Source organism: Lactuca serriola, chromosome 4 (genome assembly GCF_051521515.1).
Source record: "Lactuca serriola cultivar US96UC23 chromosome 4, Lser_US96UC23_V15, whole genome shotgun sequence".
NCBI classification, from domain to species: Eukaryota; Viridiplantae; Streptophyta; class Magnoliopsida; order Asterales; family Asteraceae; genus Lactuca; species Lactuca serriola.
In genome coordinates, this window is record NC_136411.1 from 65,558,148 (window position 1) to 65,578,288 (window position 20,141).

General features: G+C 33.4%; 1 protein-coding gene across 3 annotated transcripts; it reads left to right on the forward strand.

Annotated features, from left to right (window-relative positions):
* Nucleotides 1–801: 801 nt before the first annotated feature.
* Nucleotides 802–11,471, forward strand: LOC145101749 (uncharacterized). 3 transcript variants are annotated; one of them, XM_079039026.1, is made up of 26 exons: nt 802–1,102; nt 1,931–2,011; nt 2,091–2,228; nt 2,303–2,413; nt 2,553–2,603; nt 2,677–2,777; nt 4,065–4,161; nt 4,260–4,391; nt 4,479–4,751; nt 4,847–4,925; nt 5,014–5,102; nt 5,184–5,267; nt 5,397–5,471; nt 5,576–5,623; nt 5,770–5,865; nt 5,948–6,177; nt 6,264–9,325; nt 9,405–9,481; nt 9,581–9,661; nt 9,749–9,820; nt 9,911–10,016; nt 10,104–10,158; nt 10,263–10,391; nt 10,540–10,657; nt 10,738–10,814; nt 10,901–11,471. In XM_079039026.1, exons 1-26 carry the CDS (start codon nt 935–937, stop codon nt 11,322–11,324), a joined length of 6,054 nt encoding a protein of 2,017 aa, XP_078895152.1. In that variant the 5' UTR covers nt 802–934; the 3' UTR covers nt 11,325–11,471. The 3 variants fall into 3 exon arrangements, with proteins under 3 accessions (XP_078895152.1, XP_078895153.1, XP_078895154.1); XM_079039027.1 differs by lacking the exons at nt 802–1,102; nt 1,931–2,011; nt 2,091–2,228 and having other exon boundaries at nt 2,328–2,413; nt 2,681–2,777; XM_079039028.1 differs by lacking the exons at nt 802–1,102; nt 1,931–2,011; nt 2,091–2,228; ... (3 more) ...; nt 4,065–4,161; nt 4,260–4,391 and having other exon boundaries at nt 4,582–4,751; nt 4,861–4,925.
* The last annotated feature ends 8,670 nt before the right edge of the window (nt 11,472–20,141 follow it).

Genomic DNA, 20,141 nt, shown 5'->3' on the forward strand with positions numbered 1-20,141 from the left:
GAAAGCACCCGGTAAAGGAGAAAAATAACAAAAAGAGAAAATATGTATGAAAATTAACTAAAATGAGGTGGTTTTAACTAAAAATAAACTATGAAAAGAAGTAATAAAAACGAAACTATCACCAGGCTCGGCTCGGTATATGAGGCTCGAGCTCGGCTCGATTCGAGCTTTCTTTTACTGAGCTCGGCTCGAGCTCATAAAGAGTTATACAAGCTCAGCTCGGGCTCGGGCTCGACTCGTTTTTATCGGGCGTGCCTAAATAAGCTTAAGCTCGGCTCGAGCTCGTTAAAAAGTTTGTTTACTAATACCCGAAATTCATAATTCACCTAATATGTTTTTATTTTAATATATATAAATAATAATATTATATAAAGGCTCGTTTAGGCTCGCGAGCCTAATCGAGCTTTGTGACATAGGCTTGAGCTCGAGCTCGTTTAATAAACAAGCTTAATATTAAGCTCGAGCTCGGCTCGGGCTCGTTTAAAATCGGTTGCGAGTCGAGCTTTTAACGATCCGATCTCGAGTAGCTCGTGAGTAGCTTGACTTGTTTGCACCCCTAAACGGGACGATCCAAATACAAAAAAAAGTTAGAGACCAAACATGTAATTTTGACCAAATTATAGGGACGATTTCATTAATTTACTCTTAAATATATAAAGATATAAAGATTATACAATAATTTTGATTATTAAAATTCCATTTAATATGTTCAATAAAAAAACATGTTTTTCATAATAAATGTTCAAAAATAAAAAAATTCTTCTGATTTTGTAATCCGTTCTTCCGAAGAATATAAAGAAGCGGTCGATTGACAAACAAAACACACACAGTAAAACCTTTGTCTTTCCGACTCCGGCAAGCTCAAAACCCCCCATTGGATTTATTATAGAGCGACAAGAGAGATTTGCAGAATCTAGAAAGCTTTCATTTGGAGATGCATGAAGTGGAATTAGAGCCACGGGTGAAACCCCTAACTTACAAAGTAAAGGGCATTTCCAGAGAATCGCCATCGCAGAAAGCTTCTCATGTTCTTGACATTGACCTCCGTAATCATTGGTCCACAGCTACAAATACCAAAGAATGGATTTTGCTTGAACTCGATGTACAGTTTCTCTGCTTTATTTCTTCTTTTATTCTAATTGCTTGAGCTGCTTATGGGTTCAATTTAAGGTTTTGTTTTGTTGCGCGCCACTTAATGATAAGGCACTGTTATATTAGCATGGTTTAGGGTATGAGGAATTGCAATCCTGACATTTGATGATCTTTTAAGTAGACATATGCTGCTGTTCCCCAATTACATTCGAGTTTTGACTCTTGTTATAATTAATAAGCGTTCTACTGCTATCTTGCTTGATTTAAATGTAAACTGGGAGATCCATAGCAAACTGTAGTGCCAAAGTTGAGGGGGGACCTGTCTATCATTGGAACAAACAGAAAAGAAACAACATCTGTTCTTACTTAGGCTGTAGTTATGTAGTAAAAGTAAATACTAAATAGAATATCAATTGACTTTTCTTGTGAGTTTGACCTTTGGTGATATGTTAAATCCATATTGGTTAGAAGGATTTGTGATAGTGTAACCATAATTGTAATCCGCCTCTCATAGGTTTTAAAGACACTGGTTTAGTGATTATTGAATTTCTTAATAAGGTTCAGTAATTATTAATTTACATAATAAACCTAATATAATTGAATTCACGTAACGTAACTAGTAACGCGTTGAAGAAACTTAAAAGTTAGCTTGCTTATAAACTGTGATGCATGCTGTTGATTGCTGTTTTATTGTGAAAACATTAAACCAAGCAAAAAGGAGCTTCTTTCTTGTTAATTTCATTGTCATCATCTTCAATAAACATCTGTTATAAGTTATAAGTTATAACCATAACATGTTTATACTTTATACTTTATTAAATCATGTTTTTAAATGTAGGAGCCTTGCCTGTTGTCACACATCAGGATATACAATAAATCCGTATTGGAATGGGAAATTTCAGTTGGCTTAAGATATAAGGTAAGAGTTTTTTGTTTCATTCTAGTTTAATTTCCTTTTTTTTTTTTGCCTCTTTTACATTTTTTATTTTTTTTTACAGCCAGAGACTTTTATAAAAGTTAGGCCACGGTGTGAAGCACCCCGCCGTGATATGATGTACCCCATGAACTACACTGCATGTAGATATGTGAGGATATCTTGTTTAAGGGGAAATCCCATAGCTATTTTCTTCATTCAGGTAATATTTGTTTTAAAAATGATTTAAAAACAAAAAAAAAAAAATCTTTTGTTAAACATCTTCCTTCTTTGCAGCTGATTGGTGTTCCTGTTACTGGTTTAGAACCCGAATTTCAACCAGTTATTAATCACCTATTGCCACAAATCATTTCTCACAAACAAGACACAGATGACATTCATCTTCAGGTGGAAATATAAATTGATTGTGTAGATTTTATCAATATTCAATATATATATATATATATATATATATATATATATATATATATATATATATATATATATATATATATATATATATTTATCTAACTTTAATAATTTATAGCTGCTTCAAGATTTGACAAACCGGTTGGTGACATTTCTTCCCCAACTTGAGGTATGTTTTTTATAATTGATTTTGAAGTTTGTGTTTTTTATTTTTTAAAATACTTAGTTACTATTGTGTGCAGGCAGATCTTAACAGTTTTCCAGAGGCTCCAGAATCTAATCTAAGGTTTCTTGCTATGCTTGCGGGACCCTTTTACCCAATTCTTCATGTACTAAATGAGAGGTCAGTATAGGCTTGTAATTTTTATTGTTTCCAACTTTTTAATGACTTCATTAAGTGGTTTAATTTTAATGTATGGGAAGTAAGTGAATGTTACTGTTTAAAATAGGCTGTGTGTTATGAAGTTTCCATTAGAAGACAATTGTACATCAACAAATATAGAAGCATATGTAGCGATGTCTTTGCTAATGCTATTAGATGAAAGTTGTAGATGAATAGTAGGGACAATGTCACTAGATAGTAACTAAGTTTCACATTTGTTCCATACTAGGAAAAACTTGGTCAAATCGGTCAAACTCGGGATTTTTTACTTTAAAAAGAACAACTATTACTGTTTTGTAACTAATACATATCATATATTTAGTTATTTATTAAACCTTTTAAGGTTTTTCCATTCCATCTTTGGAAAATGTTTCCATTTGTTTAAAAATTCAATATTTATAACTATAACTTGACTTAGGCTGTGTTTGGCGTGCCACTGCTAGTTGATAAGCTAACTTATTTTTCGAGCTTTTTTAAGCTGCCAAAAAGTAGCTAATAAGCTAGCTTTTTATAAAACTACTTTGAGTAGCTTTTCAGGAGATTTTTTAAAATTTGGCAAATGTACTAAAAACATATTTTTCTAAATGTCCTTTTATGTCATTTTATATCTTCCAGCTAGCTTATTAGTTAGTTTTACAAAACGTCATTTTTTGCCAGCTAGTAGCTAGCTTTTCACTTTTTCAGCTATCAACTAACTTTTCAGCTAGTCTGCCAAACATAGACTTAGAAGATAGATCTTTTTTTTTTTTTTTATTTTTTTTTTATTTTTAATTTTAAAATAACAACGATCAATTTTATATATAAACAAAAATTAAAATTTGTATAGATTATAATCAAAGTTATTAACCTTAGTTAAGAATTAACATATATAAATAATAAGGTTTGAGAACTTACAACACAAAATTGTAATTTCTTAGACAGTGCAAAAATTTTAAAATATTATGCTTTTTGTAGAAGTTGAAAAACATATTATGTTTTTTTTTTCCCTATAATTAAAAAAAGTATTTTGATAAAAAAGTGCATTTGACATTCGAGAAAATAGATTTCACTTTCACACCGGATGTCTGGATGTATTAGGCGCATTAAATAACTTCAATCCAAAAATTTAATCCAGTTTATGCAATGCCATTGGGAGAAGACATTTATACTATAATATAAAGAACATTAAACAATACCAATATTGCTACAATAAAATATATTAAATATGACAATTTAAACTTCCATAGTAATAATTTTAATCCATTACAGGGAAACTGCCAAATCAGCAGGCAACAACACATTGGACACCGAAGCATCTAAAAACAGTCTTCCATCACCAGCTTTAACCGTTTCCTCTAATTTTGAGGTAGTTTCCCAAAATTGCCCCTACATATAGAACCTAGAAACTAGAAAGTTCTCTCTTTCAGATGACTAATATTTTCAATGTTCCTTTTTTACCCTCAGCCAAGGAGATCACGTAACACAATATCCACTTCCCCTCACACTTCCACTTCCACAGTTTTCCGATCAGATGCAATCCTTTTATTGCTAAGAAAGGCATACAAAGATTCTCATCTAGGAACTGTTTGCAGAATGGTAATAAATTTATATATGGTCAAAATGACAAAAATACCCTTGGATCTTACTTATACAAATGGTAATAAACATTGTTCTATATCTCAGGCTTGTAAAGTTTTACTGAAGCTTGAAGTGGAACATCCCACCACAATGCAACAAGTGTCTATCCCTTCATCTGATTCCGATGCCACATCAGCACTTAATGAAAAAGCCACAAGCTCTGAATCACTTACTCAAACCACAGATTATTCAGACTTATTTGGAGAGGAGTTTCGGGTAGTAAATGATGATCACTGGGACTTTAAATATCTTCAACTGCTAGACATTAAGGCTGTTGAAGAAGGAATTCTACATGTTCTTTTCGCCTGTGCATCCCAAGTAAGTTACTTTATTTTTTTTTAGAAAATTAAAAAATTTACTAAAACACATTATTATTATTATTACTATTCTTGATAAGTTTATTTATGTTACAGCCTCTCCTTTGCAGCAAATTGGCTGGAAACAGTTCTGAATTCTGGCCCACATTGCCTCTCATACAAGCTTTATTGCCAGGTTGTTACTGGAAATTTATCTGTAAACATTTTAATTTTCACTTCTCATCTGATTTTTTTTATTTTTAATATTTTCTTACTTGTTTCAGCACTTCGTCCTAATTTTAACAGTTGGGGTCAAGTTGATGACAGTTTCTCTGCATGGAGACAACCCTTTGTGCAACATGCTCTCTCTCAGGTTTTCCTTTTTTCTTTTTTAAATAATTTAAATCATTTCAAAATTGAAATGTTTATTTAATTTAATTTAATTTAATTGCAGATTGTGGTGACATCAACTTCTCCCATGTATCGTCCACTGCTTCACGGATGTGCTGGCTACTTGTCATCCTTTTCACCATCACATGTCTGTTTTTTTTTTTTTTTATTTTTTTTTATTTTTATTTAATTTTGTTTTCACTTACTTTACCATATCACTTTATATAGCTAATTTGTATTATTAATTTATTATATTACCCTAACCTATGGTTTGCAGGCCAAGGCTGCATGTGTCCTCATTGACCTCTGTTCTGGTGTACTGGGACCATGGTTAGGTCAAGTAACCGCAAAGGTGATGCAAGATAAAATATCAAGTTACCTCATATTCATATTACATTATTTTTAAAATTTATTTCAACTACAAAAACTCACATTCTTTCCTGAAATAAATTCCAGGTGGATTTAGCTGTGGAGCTTGTTGAGGACCTTTTAGGTGTAATCCATGTAAGTCTCTACTTCATATAGTGGATTTTTCTCTCTTGAGGCCCGTGTTTTTTCTCCGGTTTTGGAGTTTTCCATTTATATTTAATTTTCTTTGTTGGGAATCCATTTTCCAAACATATTATGTGAAATATCTGATTGATTTTTAGGGTGGTCGTCATGCAATAGGCGACTCACGTGCTGCTCTTAAGTACATTGTTTTGGCATTATCTGGGCATATGGACAATGTAATGGCAAAATATAAGGTATGTCTTATTGTCTTATTACTTATATCATGTTAGATTTTCAACTTACTTTTAATTATATAAACAATTTGTTCTTTTTCAGGATGTTAAGCATCAAATTCTCTTTCTTTTGGAAATTCTAGAGCCTTTCCTTGATCCAGCTCTAACCCCAGTAAAGACCACAATACCCTTTGGAGATGTATCTCCAATTTTTCATGATAATCAAGAACAGAATTGCAATGTGGCATTAAATGTGATCCGTACAGCTGTCACAAAATCAGCCATTCTCCCATCATTGGAATCTGAATGGAGGCGAGGTTCAGTTGCTCCTATGTAAGATCCAATCCAATCCAATCCACCTTTTATTTATTAATTATCATACTCATAAAATCATCATCTTTTCATTATTTCTCTTGCAGTGTACTTCTCTCAATTTTGGAACCTCACATGCAATTACCACCCAATATTGACCTTGGAAAATCTCCCACCTCTCTTACCATGGGCCCTCAACCACCAGATGTTTCCTCTCAGGATGATGTTGATGGAAAGACAACAGACACTTCTGATACAGCTAAGCAGGATACTTTTGATGATGTCAGCGTTCTTTTTGCTCCACCTGAACTCAAGGACATGGTGCTTACACATGTTTCTGATGCAAACACAGAAGAGAAACATTTAATCGATAAAAAAATAACCATGAAAAAGGATGAAAGTTTTAGTGCGATTGAGTACTCTAAGTTGCATACAGAGTGTCTACATCTTATGAGTTACAGTGATTGTGAGTTATGGGCCTCTGAATTTAAACGTGTGGCTTTCGATTTACATTCACAGAGTGACATCACTTCTGAAAGCCATGATGCTTCTATAGATGCTCTGTTATTGGCTGCAGAGTGCTATGTAAATCCCTTCTTTTTGATGTCTTTCAAAGATAATATCATAAAGACTCATCATAACTATAACTTCACAGAAATCAGAAGAATTTTGGAGAAAAATGAAAGTAATTTGGAAGCTATAGCGCGTATTGAAAAAAAGCGTGACAAAATCGTTCTTGAAATTCTTCTAGAAGCTGCTGAATTAGATCACAAGTATCAGAAAATAATCTCTGATGAAAACGATGATGTCATGCAGTTTTCTCTAACAGATACATCATCCATGGATGCCATCACTTTGGTTCGACAAAATCAAGAATTATTATGCAAGTTTTTGATAAATTCTTTGCTTAAAGAACAACACTCGATGCGTGAAATTCTTTTACAAAGTTTGGTGTTTCTTTTACACTCAGCAACTAAACTTTATTGCCCCCCTGAACGTATCATTGAAATCATATTAAAATCTTCCGAGTATTTAAATGATCTTCTTGTATCTTATTGTCATCAAGGGACATTAGAATTGGAATTGAATAAGGTACATGAGGTAGAACGCCACTGGATGCTTCTTCAAAGATTGGTTGTAGCTTCAAGTGGAGGTGATGAAGGGGGGCGATTTAGTAATTTGGTTCCTTCTTCAACATGGGTGAACAAAATATCTTCCTTCTCTTCTTCTTCATCTCCTCTAGTTCGATTTATTGGATGGATGGCAGTATCACGTAATGCAAAACAATATCAAAAGGAAAGACTCGTTCTTGCTTCCGAGTTGACTCAGTTAACAACTTTGTTGTCTATTTTCACCGATGAACTTGCGGTTATCGATGATGTTTCTGGTCAACAAGTTGACCAGTCTTTTTGTGTTATCTACCCTGAAATTAGTCAATTTTTTCCAAATTTGAAGAAACAATTTAAAGTGTTTGGGGAGATTATATTGGAGGCTGTTGGATTGCAATTGAGGGTTCTTCCTTCTAGTGTTGTACCAGATTTGTTGTGTTGGTTTTCTGAGTTATGTTCATGGCCTTTACTGAAAGAAGATGATGACATCATACCTTCTAGAAGATTTAAGGGGTTCCTTGCGAAAAATGCAAAAGCAATTATTTTGTATGTACTTGAAGCCATTGTAAGTGAACACATGGAAGCAATGGTTCCTGAAATACCTAGAGTTGTACAAGTGCTTCAGTCCTTGTGTAAAACCTCCTATGCTGACGTGGCGTTTCTTGATTCGGTTTTGTGTTTGTTAAAGCCAATCATATCTTATTCCTTGAAGAAGGCATTGAATGAGGAAGGTGGTTCATGTGTTGAGTTTGAATCTTTGTGCTTTGATGAGCTTTTTAGTAACATAAGAAATCAAGTTACTCCTGATGAACAATATAGCAGGGCTCCAACAATTCTTGTTTTGGCCTCTGTTTTTCTTGATTTATCAGTAAAAAGGAAACAGGAGATATTACAATCGCTTGTGTTTTGGGCTGATTTTGCTACATTTGAGTCAACAAATTCTTTCCATGACTATCTTTCTGCATTTCAAACAGTTATGGAAAGCTGCAAAAGTTTGCTAGTTAAGAGACTACAAGTATTAGGTGTCATTCCTCTCAAAATGAATGGTGAATCATGTGATGATAATGATAAATCTGAATCACATTCAAGTTTCCTGTTAGACGCATACAAAGTGTTCGATGAAATGCCAAGTGACATTAATCAGTTGTCTGTTGAAGAAACAACAGAATTCTCCAAAACCCTAGAAACTCTTCTCTCCAAACTTAATCCAACCATCGAGCTATGCTGGAAACTCCATCATCAACCTGCTAAAAAACTCTCTGCCATGTCAGCAGAATGCTTTGTGTACTCAAAATGTCTATCATCCATGTTAGAAAAAGATTCAACCTTTTCATGGAACAACAGTCTTGAAAAACTTGCTGAAATGATTCTTGTGCTACAAAAAAACAGTTGTTGGGAGATTGCATCTGAAATTCTTGATTGCATACTTGAGACACCTTGTTTTTATGATTCAGATAAAGTAATTTCTATTATCTGTTCAGCAATAAAGATGTTTTCATGCAATGCACCAAAAGTTTCATGGAGGTTACAAACAGATAAATGGTTGTCATCATTACTCTGTAGTGGGACCCACAATCTTCACTCCAGTGAAGCTTCTTTAATTGATCTGTTTTCTTCAATGATGAGTCACGTTGAACCAGAACAACGTTTCATAGCACTCAAACACTTGGGTAATCTTTTGGGCCAGGAGTCCGAGAGTGAAATGACGATACTGCCCTCTGATGAGTCAGTTTTATCTTCTCTTGTTTCAAGCACATGGGATGGAATTGTTGTTCTAGCTTCATCTGATGTGTCGCCTGTTTTGAGGACACGTGCGATGGCTATTTTGGTAAAATGTGTTCCGTTTGCTGAGAGACTACAGTTACAATCTGTTCTTGGTGCAGCTGATAGTTTTCTCCCGTGTTTGGTCAACCTTGGTCAACGGACATGTGAAGGACCTTTTATGCAGCTTTCATTAGCTCTTATTGGGAACATATGTCTCTACTCTCCTGTTGAAGATGTTCATCTGATTCCTCAAAGTATTTGGAGAAATATTGAAACTTTGGGTCTTTCAGAAGCTGGTATATTTTTATTTTCTTTATTGGAAAGATATAAATAATTATCTATAAATATCACTGATTTTTCTAAGTGTTTATGTAGGAAAGCGTGAAGATATTGTTCGAAGTGCTTGTGAAGCCTTATGTAAGCTTAAAAGTGAAGGGGATGAAGCCAAAGAGGTAAGTATTTCCAAGATTATAATTGTTATGTTTTTAATTAAAGAAAGTGCATTTATATATTAATGCATTATTCTAACATGTAAAATTTTGCATATCAAGATTCTCAAGGGAGTTCTGACTTCAGATTTTTCAAGAAAAGGAGACTCTGATTTTGAAAGTACGCGTGAGACACTTCTTCAGGTAAGCAACACCTTTTCATCGACTATAATACCCTTTGAAAAACACATATCAAGATTAACTATATTTGATCTATAATTTATGTGACAGGTCCTTGCGAATTTGACTTCTGTACAATCATACTTTGATTTCTTTTCGAAAAAAACCGATGAAAAACTTATGGTAAGTTCTAACATTACAATATTTGCATTGTTTTAGAAAATAATAAAAAAATAATAATAATAATAAGATGTATTGAATGATGTGTGGCAGGAAATTGTAGAGGCTGAAATTGAAATGGATCTAATACAGAAAGAGCAGTCTGTTGAAGAGTCATCTAATGATGTCACAGATTGGAGAAAGCTTCCTTTTCTAGCCAGTAACTTTTTTTTTTTTTAAAGAATTTATGAATTTATAATTAATCTCCATGTGACAATATTTCTCATGCCACTTGGTTTTAATCCAGATTATGAGAGGGAAGATAAACGTCTTCAAGAAATTAAGGATCACATTCAGTCTCTGTATGCAATATTTTCTTTTCTATTTCATTTTTTTTTCTTTAATCCTTATCAATAATCTTCCACATCTTTTAGGAGATAATTTTTTTTTAATTAATACTGAATAGGGAAAAGGCTAAGCTTAAAGAAGAAATTGTAGCACGCAGACAGAAGAAATTGGTGATAAGACGTGCACGCCAAAAGTACTTAGAGGAGACAGCTTTCCATGAAGCAGAGCTCCTTCAGGAACTTGATAGGTTTCACCTCTTCTTCATTTTTCATTATAGCATCCTACTTTCATCTCTTCTTATCATATTTGAATATGATAAAACAAATGGATGAAAGTATGTTGCTATTTCTTGCATTTAGTCCATTTCATTTATGAAGAATCTTAACTTGTGATAGGGAAAGGGCAGCTGAAACAGAAAAGGAGATCGAGAGACAAAAGTTGCTTGCAATTGAACGTGCAAAAACTAGGGAACTTCAACACAATCTTGATATGGAGAAAGAAAAGAAAACACAAGTAACATCATATCAATATATTTACACAAACCACCCCTGGATTATTGTAATTTAACACGTTTAGCCCTTGTTATCTTGTAGAGAGAACTCCAACGGGAGCTAGAACAGGCAGAATCCCGATCACAATCACGAAGGGAATATTCCTCTGGTCCTAGTAGGTATGTAATATTTTAAATATGTATTTATATTATATTAATTCTATAAATAAAAACATTAATCAGTTTCTAATTGATCCTATATGCAGTCGGCCTCGAGAGAGATATCGTGAAAGGGATAATGGAAGATCAACAAATGAAGGCAACTTGAGAACAAGCGGCGGAAGTGGTGGTAGTGGTGGTGGTGGTGGTGGTTTGCCGCCTGATTTCACGAATCCGACCATTGTCCTGTCGGGGGGGCGGCAATTTTCCGGCCAACCGCCGACTCTGCTACAACCGCGTGACCGCCAAGATGATGGTGGCAGCAGCTATGAAGAGAACTTTGATGGGAGCAGGGATTCGGGAGATACAGGGAGTGTTGGTGAAGCGGATGTAATGATGGCATTGGAGGGGCAATCTGGTAATTTTGGGTCTGGTCAACGGAATGCTTCAAGGGGAAACAAGTCAAGGCAGGTGATGGAGCGGAGAGAACGAGACGGGAGACGTGAAGGGAAATGGGAGAGAAGACATTAGTTAGCATATTTAATATTTAGTTGTTAGGGGCATAATAGTCTTTTTCTTTTCTTTTGCTATTATTATTGTAAGGCTCTGTTTTTTTTTTCTACAATTTGTAATCAGGCCTCTTAATGTACTTATTAATGCAACTGTTTTTTTTTATAATTTTTTTTATTTAATAAAGTCTGGAAAGCCAAGTTTTCTTTTCAAGTTCTAATTTTTTACAGTTCTTTTTTCATTTTTATATTTTTTAATAATAAAAAAAGAAAGAAATTTGGCTTGTTAATCTAGTCAAATATTGCAAAATGTAGTTGTCACTTTACAAAATTGTCCCTCTCTTTTATTTTAAAAAATATGTGAATAAAATTGACCAATAACTAATAGGATTTCAACAAACATGAAAATTATATTATTATAAAATCTATTTCTCTCTATATGATAATAGGGAAAATGACTTGTAAGGGTAACAAAGTATTAGACTTGTACAAAAAATACAATTGTACTTTTTTTTGTACACACATCACCAATCAACTATAACTTTTGTACATATATGACCATTAAACTTCACATTTGTTCAAAAAATACCATTATATTACCGGTAATAATAGGTCATTAGCCACGTAGCATGCCACGTGGCTGCTGACGTGGATTTTACTGTTTATTATGTATACATTATACCATTAAACTATTTTTTGTACACATTATACCATTAAACTTTTTTGTATACATTTTACCATTAAACTTTTTTTTGTACACATTTTACGATTAATGTTATATAACTTATTGAAAAAAATATCATTTCAAAAAATACATATTGTTACATAAAAGTAGGTTTCCCATCACCTGATGTGGATTTTACTGATTTTCTAAATTTTAGTAAACTTATCATTATAAGTCATTTTCCTATCGGTAAACGACATAATTTCAATGCACTTTTTTAATCATCAACCATAATCAAGAAGAGGGGGGGGGGGGGATTATAATAAGGTAACATGTACAAAATGTTTCATCAGTTTATAAGTGTGTCTCAAAAGTAGTTTCCTAAGAAAATGAATTATAAGAATATGTTTATTTATTAGACATTAGCTAAAATAATGAACAATTGCGTATTTCTTCGCCGCTCCAGATAAAAGTCTCAGGTTCAAACCTTGTGGGTTTCAATTGATGTATGACCAACATAAATTCACAATGTAGTTGTAAAAGAAAGTCCTTAGTATCATTGTAAAAAACAAACCGTTTCCCCCAAACCTTACAAAATCATGGAGTCACAATAGGTGATGGAAAACCCATTTTATGTAAAAATATGTATTTTTTGAAATGATATTTTTTGAATAAATTATATAAGATTAATGGTAAAATATGTACAAAAAGTTTATTGGTAAAATGTACACAAAAAAAAGTTTAATGGTATAATGTGTCCAAAAAATAGTTTAATGGTATAATGTGTACATAATATACAATAAAATCCACGTCAGCAGCCACGTGACATGTTACGTGGCTGGTGACCTACTATTACTGGTAACATAATGTATTTTTTGAACAAAGGTGAAGCTTAATGGTAATATGTGTACAAAAGCTATAGTTGATTGGTGATATGTGTACAAAAAAAAAGTTCAATGGTATTTTCTGTACAAGTCTAATACTTCATTACCCTTACAAGTTATTTTCCCATGATAATATTGTTCAGAATGAGATATACATGGATTTTTGTGCATTTACTCCCAAAAAGCAATTTGAATTCAATTGTGTCGGTTGTAATAAATGAAAATAATATTTTATAAATTATATTTTCAATTAATTTCTTGTTTTTTAATGCAATATTATAATGTACAATGAAAACTTTTCAAATAAATTTGAGATATTCAACTATAAATACCCATTTGCATTTTAATATAGGCAACATATAGTTCTAAAATCATGAGATTGGTTGCTCAACAATTTAAATATCATATAAAGAATTTCTTTGGTCAATTGTCAAACTTGGTTGAATTTGCAAACATGGTTAGGGTAGCGATCCACAAGCCAGAGCTGGACTTGATGAAGATTATGCTTTTGTTACTTGTGATGACACCTTTGATGTTGTTATGTATTTACAAGTTTGCGTTGCAAATATTGGTGTCACTGATGATGATAACTGTTATTGTGATGTGGGTTGAAGACGTTATGGTGCATCCACTAGTCTTACTTCTGTTGGTAATTGTTAGTGTGATCATGTGTCAGATTTTGATAATGTCATCCAATACACAAAAAATGGAAAAGATGACATATTTCAAAATTAAGATTAATTATACATGAATATAATTTTGAGTGCTTTGTTTCACTCATGATCCATCTATATCAAAGTTTATTTCCCTTTTGATAAAATATATAGAAAAAACCAAATCATTGAAAATATATCAATTCTCTATGTTTATGTCCTTTTATGGTTGTTAATGTGGTTTACCCAAAGTTGATAGTTTTAATTAGGGTTAATTTTACATAATACTAACAACTTTTGTTAAGGAAAACAAGTATTTTAAAATAGAATTGTTCTACTGATTTGAACCCTCAATCTCATGGAGGGAGGCGACTCATCGTACCGCTAAAACTGTTATACTTTGTGTAAATTCATCGCCCTTGTATAATAATTCGGGTGTCACAAACTTTGTATAGGATAAATCCAGACTAATAACATTTTAAATTTATGCAAAAATGATAAATCCTTCGAACTAGAAATGTGTATGGGAACTCAAAGTCTAAGAAGAACTAAAAATAGGTATATAATTATTATATATAACAACAATACCCAAAAAAAAAAGATAACGATATAATGGTTTTTGTAAGTTAAAAACAATTCTTAGTCATCTAAAATCAACAATTGTAAATTCATTAAAGGGAACCTCCAGGATGAGCCTGGCTTATTAGAAACTTGGTATGAAACATTGTTGGTTCTATTATTATATAATCTATGGATTTGTTAAGAATATGTAAAGTATAATTATTTATGGATACTTTTTGATTAATGAGTTGTGTACGGATGTCAAGATTGATGAACATAGCGGATTTGACAGATAAGAAGTACTTTCTTGAAAAAAAATGTCAGTCTGAAAAACTGCTCATAGCCAGGATAGGGGTGTTCGTTTGAAAGTATTGGTTCGATACGATCTTATCAAATGAATCCAAATTGATTTCAGTTTTCAAAACATTGATCTAAATAGTATAAAAATAAATTCAAATCCGATATGATCCACTTCAATTCTGACCTAAAATTTTGTTTAGGTTTCAAGGTGATGCCTCTTAACCATGTCACTTTTCATGTTTTGGATCAAACTCACCTTATACAAGGGTCAATTATGCACCACCTAACTTGCATTAGATTATAGTTTGAGTCCATTTCGTTACTTGTATAACTAGTATTAAATCATAATTTGAGTCTCATTTGACATTAGTATAAATTCAATTTACATTAAGAGTTCATGTGACAATAAAAATCACCAACACTACCTTTTGATATGTTAAGGTTCCCCAACTTCACAAGTTCAGAAATTCAATAAATGCCCATATATGAAGTTTAGGAGTTCAAAAGGTGACCAAACTTTTGATGTTCGCAAGAATGGCTTAGACATTTTCTTTAGTAAAATTGGATCCATTCATATTAGTCTTCTACTTCTGTCCATGTTTTTCTACCGTACTTACAATTAGGGGTTAGCAAGACTACTGAAATTCTGGGTCCAAACCGGTATTGGTAACGGAACAAAACTATTTATGTTAATATCAGAGAGTACTCGATACTCTGAAATTGAGAAATTTAGGATTTGGTACCATCGGCTTCGGTGCACATATCGAAAATCGATAAATACCAGGTTACCAGTAAAGGTAGTTTGGTTTGGTATTTAGTATCGTTTTTCACCTATTTTGGTACTCGATATTATTGGGTAAGTACTAGTTTTGTACCACGCTCATCCATACTTACAGTACCACGCTCATCCATACTTACAGTCAAAATATCTACTTAGGTAACGGGGTTCGTTAACTGTGCAATGCATGTTGCCCATTGATCCTTACCATTCGACATGTTCGGAACAAGTTTACACACAGTACCGCATGACTTGTATCTTATTATAGGTCAGATTCCCTTTGAAACTTGTATAAATTTCAATAACGTAAAATGACCTGATGACATTAAAATCACTAACAATGAACATAATGATATGGTTAACAAGGTGGGTTACCTTTTTATATTTTAGGATTACCATTTTTCCTAATTATATTATTATTTTTTAAAAATGACGTGTTTGACTTGAGATACTATTTATTATGAGTATTTATTATCTAACGGTTTCTGTGTATCTAATTCAACAACAATTTATTATAGACCGGTAACGGCAAGGATAACAAAGAAATAATGAGGGTCAGATTACAATTACTAATAATAAAAATAATAATAATTTGACATGGTTACTATTATTGATGGGTTTTCTAGGTTATAAAATAAAAATTTACGCAGCGGAATCATAAAACTATTTATAGGCACATGTAACCTAGAGATCTATGACATTTCTCATTATAGTAGCATACTATGAAACTAAAGATCTAATATACTAATTTTGTAAATCAACAAGACTAGAAACATATACCTTAAGCTATAATAAAAAATAACAACCTTGAATCTTCAAATCATCCTTTGGAAAACAAGCACCAATAATATGAATGCATCTAATAGCTCACACCCAATACACTAGAAACCCTAGGAATGAAATAGGAGAAAGGATGGAGAGATGAAATCCGATCTCTGCTTGTGTATGCTTAGGGATCGAATTTTGCTAGGGTTATGGTCCCTATTTATAAATGTTCGGTCTTCGGGATAAACCCTAATTTGAATAATTAAATAATAGAATTTAACCTATCTAAAGTAGTTATCCTTATCAGCTATATATAGGCTTCTAGAACCTTTTCGGAACCCCTTAAAACCATCCACTATAGGGAGGTTCCAGAATTGTCTCCCTTGATCAACAATTAAACAATTGCAATTCAACTCTTGCACCTTTAAATAACTTTAATTAATTTCCAATTAATTCTGATTAATTCTAAACTATTTCTAATTAATTTATTAATCATATAATAAATTAACAAATCATTTCTTCACTCTCCTAAAGTCGTTTCTAGCTATTTCTATTTATTAAGGGCAACCCAAAAAGGACTTTACTTTTATTTCATAAAGTTATACCAATTTAGTTATGATCTTACACACTTAATCCAACAGTCACCCACTTGGATAAGTCATCAACTATAATTACAAATATAGACTTTGAATAACCAGAAAAGTGTGCTTTCCAAAACCATTGCCTAACTCTGAATTAAATCACACATTGGCCCTAAGATAAGTGATTAACTATTGCATCACTCTAAAAGATATCGTATGAACACAAGAAATGGATACAAACCAATCTCATAGTCCAATATTTTGTTTCCAGATTTCTAATTTATGATGATCCTATTAGACTACAAATCGGGTTAGGCCCATCACTATAATGTTAACATCAAATCATCGAAGAGACCAAAGATATCACTTTCCTTTTAAAGGAAAAAGCAATAAATAAAATTTGATTACATAATTATAAACTTTACTTATAATTCTATACATGGAACTACATTTTATAACATCTAGTTACAGATGAGTTAATGTAATACCAATGCACAATAGAGTTGTAAACTATAACTTATGTATCTCTGCTTGAAGAATAGAAAATATTATCGTCTTAGAAGTACTCATGATTGAATCAGTAAAGTAATCTCTAAGCGCATGTTTAACCAAATCTTAAACCCATGTTTAAATACTCGTGAGTATAGCAACAATCTCTATACCATATCCAATCACTATAACAAATAATCTACTAATACTCCATGACAGTCTTTAATCAGTACTTTACTCCCAAAAGTATGACCGAATATGGCGTTTTGAATAATTTAATACTCGGGAAATAAACATGCAAAACAAAACACAACAACAAATAAATGAAGATAGTAGTACACAAACTCATAAATAAATTTCTATTATTTAATCACCACAAACAATTACAATTTATTTTGTTACATGGTTTCAAACTATCAACTAACTACTAAAACTAGCATCATCTTTTAATCCAATGCTCTTAGTATGCTTGAAGTGCTTGTGCTTGCATAACCCCTTTGTAAAAGGATCAACATGATTATTCATTGATGATACTCGATTCACCAAGAGGTCGCCATCTTTAACTCTATGTCAAACGTAATGATATTTTCATAGAATATGCCTTGACCTCCCATAGTCATCGATGCCGAAACATCCCAAAAATACAGTCCAAAAATTTCGTTTTTGAATCATTATTATAACCATAAAAATCATCATCATAATAGAAAATCATAAAATATGTATCTCAAAATATAGTATCATCTTTCAAAGACGCCAAATCTTAAAACAATTATCAGAGTAATCTCCCAGGCCAAAAAGATTGTGGTGTGTGCCATGCTATCAACTCGAGCCCTTCCCTTTGCTAGCTGAAGTACCTGAAACCAAAACTGAAAACTGTAAGCACGAAGCTTAGGGAGCTCCCCCAAAATACCACATACCATACACATAAAATATAACAAATAGCATAACTCTAGGACTACTCCCAACTGCATCAGGACGAACCCGACATCGGGCTCACCCCGGCATCAGACTATGTCTGGAATCGGGCTCACCCCGACATCGAGCTTACCCCGGCACATACACATCATAACATATATCATAAACACATAACATAATCACATAACCTGCATCAGGCTTGCCCCGACATCGGACCGAAGTCGGAATCATATAACATATAACATATAACATATAAACTGGCATACATTGGGCTTGCCCCGACATCGGACTGAAGCCCGGAACACATAACACATAACATATAATATGCATGAATCACAAAGACATCAAGCATACATAACTTCTTATCGGGACCGCCCCGACATCATACCAAAGTCCAGAAACATGTAATCTGCATCGGGCTAACGCTGGCATCGGACCAAAGTCCGACATACTGTAACTACATAAACGGGCCGACATTGGTGCCTTAGACCCGTTCCTACTGGAGGAAAACTCACCTCTCAATCTGGCTGCTGAAAACTCGTGCAAGGTAACTCTATTCGTTGCTCCAACTACTCCCCTACTATTATGAACAAATAAGCACTTAGTCAAAAACTGAGAATCCTTCTAAGGGTAAAATGACTATTTTAACCCTTTTGATCTAATTTGGGCCATGACCTAGGCCCAATCCTTTCTAGTCCTTTCAAACTCATTAAAGCCCATTAAAGTCCCCAAATGGCCCAATTTTCTAAATTGGGCCCAACTCCTCAAATGGGCTTTCCTCTCAAGCCCAACTAGTCCTTGGGTCCTTGAATGACTCCTAAAGTCCCATCACGGCCCAACTACTGCTATGTCCAAAACTTGGCCCTAACCGAGGCCCAATAACATAAAGCCCATTGTCTGAGCGTACGATGAGTGTACCCTTATGTACGTTGTGCGTACTGCTTGAATGGCTTGTACGCTATGCGTACTGGCGTGTACGCCCAACGTACTCTCCTGTTAAGCCATTTTCTCCAAAACTGCTTAATCCCTTAAGACACTACGTCCAAACTACATATCTGAGTCCAATACTTCGTCCTAACCCATAAAGTCAATCACTTGGTGGCTTGCAACCCACCAAATGAACCCAACTCTAAAAATAACAATAAACTTCCTTGGAAATGGCTAGATCTCATGCATGGCTACATAAAGGCCTCAAAGCTTGAAACATTACTGCTAAAGGAACACTTTGAGCTTCAAGGGTGGCAACCCTAAGCTCAAAAGCGAAGTTGCATGAACAAGATCCATACTTTGGACCTAAAAAGGTCCAAAGTTTCAAAACCCTAGATCTAAGCTTCTAATAGGAAAGATAGGAGCTTTATACCTCCTTTGGGTGTCAAAAGATGAACTAGTTCCAGATCCTTGACCTCAAGTGTGACATCCCCAAAATCTCGGCCAGAAAAGACCGATTTTCATTTATGCTTTTAAAATAATTTCAAAGTAAATCCTTTTGATTTGAAAGAGTTGTGAAATTTGTTCCCAAAAAAAAAGTATGATAAAATAATATTTACCAAAGCATTTCATAAAGAAATGTATTTTCATTATATAATCAAAACTCGGGATGTCATGTTCCGATACAGACCATAAAGCATAAACGATAACATTACAAGTCGTTCAACAAATATATACATATACAGACTTGTAAACAAAACAAATTGATAATTCATCCATCTTATGCCCTTCCGTCACTTCCTGTAATACAAATAAAACTGAGTGGGTCAGGCTTGAGAGCCTGGTGAGCATATAGGGTTTTCAACCCACAATAAATAATTATATTTAATTCCACCAACCAACAATAACCCAATTACCCATTCCCGTTATTCTCACTTTACGTCCCTAAGACAACTAACATAAGGGACGTAGTCTAAGAATATTTTACCGGGACGACAACACATGCTTCGGGGGTTCCTCAGCAATATAAGTCAAATAAGGCAACCATGGGGGGGATGGAGTACATCGAATGAACACCCGAGTTCATTAACACCTACAGGTGGCGAACCTGCTAGCGTTCCACAGGACTGTTTAGAAAAGTTTGTGGTCATCATCTAAACTCCGCTAGATGACTAAATCAAAAACATCGAGGCCTCTCATCTTTTTATCACAAGACAACTATCTACCCATGTTCTAACCAACATGTTAGTAGATAAAATACACATTTTTATACATAGTTTAAAACATTTATAGTATGTTCATTCAAAACACATTCCAGATAA